A 10,553-nucleotide genomic window follows, 5' to 3' on the forward strand; every position below is an offset into this window, starting at 1 on the left:
ACCATCGCAGATACCTCAAAAAAATTCCCTCTGGCTAACCCATTTGCTCCCGTGTCCTCGTTTGCCTTTCATTCCTGGCCCTTCTTCATCCACTGAGTCTAAATCTTGTTCATTCACTCCTGCTTCATCATTCACCGGCTTCACAAGACCTTCACCTCACTACAGCACTCCATGTAGGTAGGTGGAAGCGAATTAGGTTGGTTGTGGTTGTGGTGAGGAAGAGGAGGAGGAGGAAGTAGGGAGGAGGAGAAGCACGATGATGATGACGATTGGCTGTGTGTGTGTGTGTGTGTGTGTGTGTGTGTGTGTGTGTGTGTGCGTGTGTGTGTGTGTGTGGAGACAGTCACGTGGAGAAATTTCGCTGATATGCAGATACATTAAACCTGGGACTGACAGACTTCTTTTGGCGAGTGTGTATTGAAATGATGATGATGATGATAGATAGATAGATAGAGAGAGAGAGAGAGAAAGAGAACATAGGTTAAATAAAAGCGAGAGAAATTATGAAGAAATGTAAGACAGAAAGATATACAGAATTAGAGAGCAAGAGGGAGTGAAGAATTAATGATGATGAGGATTAGATAGATAAGTAGATAGATACAAGGTGGAGAAAGACAGATAGATAGAGATAGAAGATGGAGAGAGACAGCTAAAGATAGTGTGTGTGTGTGTGTGTGTGTGTGTGTGTGTGTGTGTGTGTGTGTAATCAACGTACACACACCTGCGTCCATTGTGAGGAAACCTTTGGGTCAAAAAGATATTAATTAGTGAGTTTTTCTGACACAGATGGAGTCCTGGAGAAAGAGAGAGAGAGAGAGAGAGGGGGGAGGGGGAAGGGGAAGGGAGAGATGGGGACACACACACACACACACACACACACACACACACACACACACACACACACACACACACACACACACACACACACACAGATAGAGAGAGAGGGGGGGGAAGGGAGAGATGGAGGTAAACATAGCCTACAGAATGAGAGAGAGAGAGAGAGAGAGGGAGGAATAGTCTAGAATGAGAGAAAGAGAAGAGGAAGAGAGATACTGAGTTTGGAAGGAGGAAGGGAGAGAAAACGATGATTGAATGGACAGAGAGAGAGAGAGGGAGGGAGAGGGGGGAGAAGGTGATGATATATGACAGGTGAAAAAGAAGAACAGGGAGAGGTGTAGGAGAAAGAGAATCAGAAGAGGGGAGAAAGATAGTTGAGTGTGATGATGATGATGATGATGATGGTGGTGGTGGTGGTGGTGGTGGTGGTGGTGGTGGTGGTGATGGTGGTGGTGGTGGTGGTGGTGGTGATGGTGGTGGTGGTGGCGATGTTGGTGGTGGTGATGGTGATGATGATGATGATTAGATGATGATTGAGAGGAAGTTATGTGGGAGGCAGAATACACGAGAAAGAATAGTTTTTATTGCATCACCTAACTTCTTGCATCTGGTTTGTCTGTCTGTCTATCTGTCTATCTATCTATCTGTTATCTATCTGTCTGTCTATGTATTAATATCATTTTCCATCTATCTATATCTATTAGCCTTTGTATGTCTGTGTGTCGACCCATATCTATATTCACGTATCACCACTAGTTCAGCAGTTTACCCTCTTCACCTGTTTATCTGTCTTTTCCATCTATCTGTCTATCTATCTGTCTGTATGTCTGTCGGTCTCTCTCACTCTCATTTCCTCCCTCTTTCTCCTTCATCCCCTGTTTTCCCTCCATCACATTTCCTCCTCTGCTTCCACCTTCATCTCCCCCGTCTCTCTCTTTCAAAAAAAAAAAAACTGAGACGGAACCAATGACAAAAAAATAACGAGAAAAAAACAGATCTTTGATAATCCTCAATAAACAAGATTTAAAAAAAATCATTAATAATTTTGGAATGCGAGGACGGCTGAGAGAGAGAGAGAGAGAGAGCGAGAGAGAGAGAGAGAGTCCTAGATCCATCGCTGATCTTCATTTATTTATTTGTTTATTTTGGCGAATAAAACAACAATATTTATGTGTATGCGGTCAGGTGGTGGTGGTGGTGGTGATGATGATGATGATGGGCTATTGTCAAAGGCATTTTTTTATATTCAGCTGTGAGTTATTTTATGTTTTGGCCTGATATTATTTTAGTTGTTTCTAATGGCTTCACTCTAATGACTATTGTTGTTGTTATTATTATTATTATTATTATTATTATTATTATTATTATTATTACTATTATTATTTTTATTATTATTATTATTATTAGCATCATCATCATCATCACTAGCATTACTATTATTATTATTATTATTATTATTATTGTTATTATTATTATTATTATTGCTATCTTCAGACGAGCCCATTCAGAGATATCCTTCACCTAATGAATTCCTTAACAGACCTCCTCAATTCATACCATACATCTTAAGTTAATTCGTCTCCAAGTAACAAGCTACGGTTAAGACGTCATCGTACTGAAGGGTTGATTATCTTTAGACCATTTAAAGGGAAGTCTCTCTCTCTCTCTCTCTCTCTCTCTCTCTCTCTCTCTCTCTCGTAATCAGTTCTCTTTCCTCAACGCATTTTTTTTTTCCTGTTTGTCCATACTGCATTGTCCGTGTTGATTAGCACACACACACACACACACACACACACACACACACACACACACACACACGTCCTGCATGTTTTTTTGTTTTTTTCGTTTTTCAAGTGTGCAAACAGAGTCGAGATGGAAGACGTCAAATCTGTGTGTCTATTTGTGTGTGTGTGTGTGTGTGTGTGTGTGTGTGTGTGTGTGTGTGTGTGTGTGTGTGTTTAGCTTGTCTGTGTTCCTTTTACATTAACTTGGCCTAAAACTGGCATCGTTTCGTCTTCAGTCAGCCTGTGTCCTAATCCTTGGTTGACTCGATTCCAGTTTAATATTTAGTGTTCTTGCTGTGGATGTGCGTTTGTGAGTGTGTGTATCTGTACATGTGTGCGTTTTATATGTATGTGTGCGTATATGATGGCACAGAAGATGAAAATACTCACGTTTTATATATATTTTAATCTGAAGTCTGTGTCGAACCCAAACAAGCGGACGGTGCCTTGCCAACCCTACACCCAGATTTTCAGGACCCCCCCCCTCAGATATTCAGGACCAGGCCTACCCCACCCCCCTCAGTTTTCAGGATAATGAACTCGGCGTATCCTAATTGGCCAAATATTTTATGTGGAATGGAAATTGTTTGTTACCATATATATTTTTCATTTTGGCGGCCGAGAAATTTATGATGATGCTATTTTTTTCTTCTCTCTCTCTCTCTCTCTCTCTCTCTCTCTCTCTCTCTCTTTCGATTGCCTCCTCTCACCTGTGCTGGAGGATCGTTTCGGGGTCGACTTAATTTATCCTTGAGGGCGCGATGTCGTGTATGTGGAACTTTAAAATGTTAATAATAATGATGATGGTGATAGTAGTAGTAGTAGTGGTGGTGGTGGTGGTGATAGTAGTAGTAGTAATAGCAGCAGTAGTGTTAGTAATAGTAGTAGTTACGATATCCAACACGATCGAACGTCTTTTTACGAAATACGCTGGACTAAGTTTCCACAAAGTGACGGTCATCTTCGTTCGTAGCCAAGGTGTATTTTGCAGGGGAAGGCGGCGATGTGTCACTGAGGTATGTTTAGCTCTGACATCACCTCAGTTCCCCCTGCCAGCACCGTGATGTCACTCTTGATCTTTACAGTATACGCTCCATCAGTCGGGTATATTTAGCTGCACTGACACCACCCCCTCTTCTCTGACATCACACCCTCTGCTCTGACATCACACCCTGCTCTGACATCACATCTTGCTCTGACATCACGTCTCTGCTCTGACATCATTCCCTCTGCTCTGACATCACATCCCTGCTCTGACATCATCCCCTCTGCTCTGACATCACATCCCTGCTCTGACATCACACCCCTCTGCTCTGACATCACACCCTCTGTTCTGACATCACACCCTCTGCTCTGACATCACACCCTTTTGTTCTGACATCACACCCCTCTGTTCTGACGTCACACCCTCTGCTCTGACATCACATCCTCTGCTCTGACATCACATCCCTGCTCAGACATCACACTCTCTGCTCTGACATCACACCCCTCTGTTTTGACGTCACACCCTCTGCTCTGACATCACATCTCTGCTCTGACATCACACCCTCTGCTCTGACGTCACATCTCTGCTCTGACGTCACATCCTTCTGCTCTGATATCACATCCCTCTGCTCTGACATCACATCCCTCTGCTCTGGCATCACCCCTCTGCTCTGACATCACATCTCTCTGCTCTGACATCACATCCCTCTGCATTGACATCACATCCCTCTGCTCTGACATTACCCCAGTCCACTGTACCAATACTGACGTCATTCCTTCTATCGCCGTCCACCCTCATCCTTTCGGGGGATAGGGAGGGGACTGAAGTTAGTATTCCCGGGCAGATCCACCGCCTCGCCATAAACAGTACCACTACGTGAAGGCGCCGTCTCAAGGAAGTTAAGGAAAATGTACAAAATAACAGAAGAGAATGAGTAGACAAAATGTGCAAAAATAAATCGCTAAGCTAAAGGTGTCACGAGCAAGAAGATTAAGATAACTTACGGAATAAATAACGCGCAAGAGAATTTGTGGATATACGCAGAATAGATCGCCAAGGTAAAGGTGTCACGAGCAAGGGTAAGAAAAATATACAAAATAAATACCACAAGAGAATATGTAATGTAATATGAGAAAGTAAATCGGACAGGTAAAAGTGTCACGAGCATGAAGGTAAAGAATGTAGACGAAATAAGTAGAATATGTAGACGTAATACGCAAAAATAAGTCGCTCACGTAAAGGTCTCACGGAGCCTTTGAAGCCCAGGAGAATTCGATCCCTTTGCGTGCTGTCCGTCCAATAAGCGACTCAATATTTGATCTGGGCGGGTCGAATCAGCAGCGTGACGTCAGCATCAGCAGCAGCAGCAGCACCCAAATGTCAGCTGAGGGAGAGGCTGAGACGGACCAAGAATTTAATCGGGCGAGGTGAGGGAGGGATGCTGATTGGCGCTCTCTCTCTCTCTCTCTCTCTCTCTCTCTCTGCGATCGAATACCCTCTCCTGACTTAAGATCTATTTATTTTACTTATTAATAGGGGTAGCCGGCGTTGCCCAGTTAAAAAATCCTATAATCGTACATACCGGTGTTGCCCGGGACCCTGGATGGCCACTCCTCCTAAACCTATGCTCCTCTTTGGCCACATTTCCCCTGAGATACATTACCGACGGATCTATTCCCACCATGAACCTATTTTCCCACCCACCTAGTAACCCATCCCACCCACTCAGCCAGCAATTCTTCCCACCCACTCACCCAGCAGCTTTCCCACCCACTCATCCTCCAAGCCTTTCCACCCACTCATCTTGCAACCCTTCCCACCCACTCAGCCAGCAACCTTTCCCACCCTCTCACCCAGCAACCTTTCCCACCCACCCCACCTTTGTCCAGTTCAGGGGGTGGAGGATTGTCAGACTTATTTTTTTATTATTAATTTATTTTTTTAGTCAAGTTTGGCCAGAATATGAATATCTGTTTATATCAGCAGTCAAATATTTTAGAAGACAGAAACGAGAGTACAGAACCTCAGTCATCTCTTTCTTTGTGCAAGAAATAAATAAATTAACTGAGCTAGGATTGGGAGTGGATCATTTCTTTCGTGTTTACGTGATCCTTTCCTCCCATTGGCTGCGCGTCGACCAATCAGGGGCGTTGTCGTGGTGTGACGTCACGGCTGGCAGGTTTATTTTTCGCGGCGGTCGCTTTGATACCGGTTTTGTTCAGTTTTCTCGCCCAGGTTTGTCGAAATGTGTTGAAAAATTGCGTTTTTTTTGGACGAAGTGTGTTAGGATAAAGTATTAAGAGTTTTGGATAAAGGAGGAAAGTGAAAATATACCGTTATTAAAATGAAATTCTGATGAGGAGAAGGGGGCATCATTTTAAACGGAAAAATAACGGTTCATCGACGAAATTTGGCCTGTTTAATGACCAAAAATATGGCAATAATATATGAATAAGGGTTTTTAGACCGAAATTTGGTAAGGTTAGGAGTTAGAATTGTAACTTTCGATCTATTTTCGTGCGAAGAGATAGACTACACCATTTTATTTTTTTTTATTTTTATTTTTTGAAAAGCTGAGAATACTGATAGAAACTTGGTTGTATTTTTAGCAGAGTCGGGATATACTTAGTGTCTTAAATGTCAGGCTACGTTATACGCCGACCACCACTGCGCTGAGTCGCCTATAATACTACTTCTACTACTACTACTACTACTACTAATAATAATAATAATAACGTTTTACTGTCTGCCACCACCACCACTACTACTACTACTACTACTACTACTGCTACTACTACTACTACTACTAACCACACATGCCATCATTACTTCCACACCTACCACCACAGCTGCTACCATCACCACCACATCCACCACCATCGATAGACAGAGTGGCGAGAAGATTTGTCAGGCTGGAGTGCGGAATATTGCGAAGGAATACTAAGAGAGAGAGAGAGAGAGAGAGAGAGAGAGATTAGGAATATCTGGAGGAAGGGAGAGAGAGTACGGGCTCCCTGGAGATTTCTGTGTGATGGAGGGAGGGAGGGAGATAAGAAGGAAGGAGGGAGGGAGGGAGGAAGGGAAAGAGAAATATGAGGAATAAAAGGAAGGAGAGAGAAATATTTGGGAGGGAAGGAGACAGAAATATGAGGAAGATATGAGGAATGGATGAGAGAGAGAGAGAGAAAGTGAGAGAGGGAGAGAGTGAAAGTGAGAGAGAGGGGGGGGGACGTAATATCTCACAACGTCCATATTCTGCAGTACCTGATTCCCATTTTCTTTGAGGCCGTGAAAGCCGGTGCCACGTGGGATTTCAGGGGGGGGGTTATTCTATGTCGTTTTTTCATCTTTATCAGAATTTTGCATATCTTACGGTCTTCCTCTTGCCTTCCTCTCTTCGTCTGTCTTCTCTGCATCTCTTCTGCCTTTTTCTTGCTTTCTTCGCCTTGTTTTCCCCGTCTTTCTTCCTTTTTCTTTCCTCTTTCCTTCGCCTCCTTTTCTCACTCAACTCTTTCTTCATTCTGTCTTCTTTCCCTCCTTCTCCCCCTTCCAGCCTTCCTCCTACTTCTCCCTCCTCCACTTGGCTCGTTTCTCCTCTTTCTTCCTCCCTTCTTCCATCTTCCCCCTTTCCCTGTTTCATGGCTTCTCTTCCTTCCTTCCCCTCCTCCTGCCTTCCCTTACTTCCCTCTTCCTTCCTCCCACTCGTCCTCCTCCTCCCTTCTGTCTTCTTCCCTTATCCTCCTCCTTCCTTCTCCATCTTTCTTCCTTTCCTACTTTTCTTCCATTTTTTGTTCCCATCCTTCATCCTTTCCATCTCTCCTCTCGTTCTCCTCCTCCTCCTCCTCCTCCTCCAGGGACTGCACACTCTCCTCCTTTCCTTCAGCTACACCGGTACCAGTAATTCCCTTTTCCTCTCTCTCTCTCTCTCTCTCTCTCTCTCTCTCTCTCTCTCTCTCTCTCTCTCTCTCTCTCCATCTATCTATCTATCTGTTTATCGGTATGTATTGATACTTTTCTGTTTTATCGATCTGTGTCCATCTTTCTATCTATTTTTCTATCAGCTCATCAATCTTTCTATCTGCCTACCTTCCTACCTACCTACCTACCTACCTTCCTACCTACCTACCTACCTACCTACCTTCCTACCTACCTACCTACCTACCTTCCTTCCTACCTACCTACCTACCTACCTTCCTACCTACCTACCTTCCTACCTACTTACCTATCTACCTACCTACCTGTCTCCTTTAATTTCAACATAAATCGCCAATTAACACAAAATCCGTCCTCGTACTGAAGAGGTTAAAAGAAAAAATGGCGATGGAGGTTCAGATCCCTTTTCCAGACCTGTTTAATCCCTTTTAATACACGACAGGGCTCTGGGAGGGAGAGTGACGCCCGGGACTGACCTTTGCCCACGCTGGCGAAGTACGAATTAGGAGGGCCTATTTTTAGAGAGAGAGAGAGAGAGAGAGAGAGAGAGAGAGAGAGAGAGAGGGGGGGGAGAGAGAGGCTTATGTATGGGTGGAAATGTTTTAATGAGGTATGTGTGTGTCTGTGTGTGCGCTAGCTTATGAACGTACATACAACCAGCATCACTTTAAAAAAAAAAAAACTTCAAAATTAATGACAAAGATAATAAAAAAAATGAATGACAGCGTGTAACAAAATGAATGATTGGAACTTAGTGAATGACAGGGTGTAGCAAAATGAAGGACAGGGTGTGGCAAGTGAATGACAAGGTATAACAAATGGACGACAGGGTGAACAAAAAATGATTACCAAAATGAGTAAGAATATAACAAGAGGTCCAACGAAATAACAGGGTGTAACAAAAACAAGAGGGTGTAACAGAAAGACCAGGATGCAACAAGAATAACAGGGTGTAACAAAAACAACAGGGTGTGGCAAATGGGGTAAAAATCTTGGAAGGGGGAGGGGGAAGGAAGGCTTCAAAAATTTACATGATATTTCAGAGTGTGGGCGTGATGTGGGGTGAGGGATTGGCAGGAGGGGGGAGGGAGGGAGAGAAGAGGGAAGGGAAGAAGGAAGAAGAGGATGGGAAGGAGGCGAGAGAAAGGGTAAGGGGGAGGGGAGAGAGAAAGGGATGGGGAGGAGAGAGGAGGATGAGGGGAGAAGGATAGGGAGCTGAGTGGTGTGAGGGGTGAGGGAGGGGGAGGAGGGATTGAGAGTCGGGTAGAGTGAGGGGAGAGAGAGTGAAGGGTGGGGAGCTGAGTGGGGGAGACGGGGAGAAGGATAGAGAGCTGAGTGTGTGAGGGGAGAGAGAGTAGAGGGGTGAGGGGAAGGGGAGGCCTGAATGGGAGTGAGGCGGTGTTGTGAGGTGAGGGGAGATTAGGGATGAGGTGAGGCGATGTTGTGAGGTGAGGCTATGATGAGGTATAAGGTGTTAGGGGTTCCAGCACACACACACACACACACACACACACACACACACACACACACACACACACACACACACACACACTCCAGCAAATTGGACTATGAACACGAGATACGTACACGCACATGCAATAAGACAGGTATGTACACATGCACCCAGCCACACGCACATGTAGGCGATATAGTGGATGAATGTACACACACACACACACACACACACACACACACACACACACACACACACACATTCTCTCTCTCTCTGTCTGTCTGTCTCTCTCTCTCTCTCTCTCACACACACACCGTACTCCGTTCCCTTCCATTTAGGCATTTCCGAGTCCCAGATAACTTCCCTACAGAAACAGGAAGGTGTGTGTGTGTGTGTGTGTGTGTGTGTGTGTGTGTGTGTGTGTGTGTGTAACTAGACGTATATATCCCTATAATTTTATGCCAGTACGTATGTGAAGGTGTGTGTGTGTGTGTGTGTGTGTGTGTGTGTGTGATGGCAGTGTGTAGGGGTTCTGTGCCACCATCTGTGTCACTTTTCTCTCTCTTTATCACATCGTTCTCTCCCTCTCGTCTTTTTCTCTCCCTCTTTCTCTCTCTTCCTGTTGACTTTTATTGTGCGTCACATTTATTGATATTCCTTGTATTCTGACATGCTTGCCTCTCTCTCTCTCTCTCTCTCTCTCTCTCTCTCTCTCTCTTCCTCCCCTACCCTATCATCCACTATCTATCTTTCTGTCTATCCTCTATCTATATCTGTCTATCCATCCATTTATCTCTAACCTGTCTATATATCTATCCATCCATCTATCTATCTATCAGTCTCTCCATCTATCTGTCTATCTATCTATCCATCTATCTATCTATCTATCTATCTAACCCTCGTCTCTCTCTTTCCCCTCAGGACTCAGCGCCAGCCCGCATCAACACGCACCACGAGGCATCCTACCCAGGTGAGTCCAGTTCGGCCACTCCTGCCCACCTAACCTTTTTTGCCACCACTTGGGTACTATTTTTTTCTTTACCTGGAAAATATATAGTGAGGGAGTGTTTACCTGAGACGCAAGGTATATGAGAGTGACGCGTGCTTAGTTTCTTGTTCTTGGAGAAAACTTTAACCTTCTCTTGCCACCTCTTGGGCACTAATTCCTTATTCAGTTTCGTGGACTTCTTGGAGTGAAAGAATTTAGAGCTTCAGCCTTCCTTAACACTGTAATATCACGAAGAAGTGCTATTAAAATGATTTAAAACTAATTTTGGTTAACACTTGAATATACTAGTCACGAAGAAGAGCTAGAGCAAGGATGTGCAGCCGTTCAGCTTGGGGAAATAAGCAAAAGGACGAAAATCACGGCCAAATTAAGGTGAAAGACGCCTTAATGATTCCTCACCTTCTTGAGACTGTCTGGAGAAGGAACTGAAATCTTGTAAGGAAACCAGGTGTACTCTGTCTGTCTGTCTGTCTGTCTCTCTCTCTCTCTCTCTCTCTCTCTCTCTCTCTCTCTCTCTCTCTCTCTCTCTCTCTCTCTCTCTCTCTCTCATCT

The 10,553-nt window shown here is 44.4% G+C and overlaps 1 protein-coding gene across 1 annotated transcript in view; it reads left to right on the forward strand.

The window, feature by feature from the left end:
* Nucleotides 1-10,553, forward strand: part of LOC145411015 (uncharacterized) — a 61,208-nt gene that overhangs the window by 40,238 nt on the left and 10,417 nt on the right. The window contains exon 2 of the mRNA XM_080281078.1: nucleotides 9,914-9,962. Within this exon, the coding sequence (XP_080137204.1) occupies nucleotides 9,914-9,962 (49 nt within the window). The remainder of the gene's footprint in view (nucleotides 1-9,913; nucleotides 9,963-10,553) is intronic.

Source organism: Coenobita brevimanus, chromosome 87 (assembly GCF_032717465.1).
Source record: "Coenobita brevimanus isolate Jiangsu-jjx chromosome 87, ASM3271746v2, whole genome shotgun sequence".
NCBI classification, from domain to species: domain Eukaryota; kingdom Metazoa; phylum Arthropoda; class Malacostraca; order Decapoda; family Coenobitidae; genus Coenobita; species Coenobita brevimanus.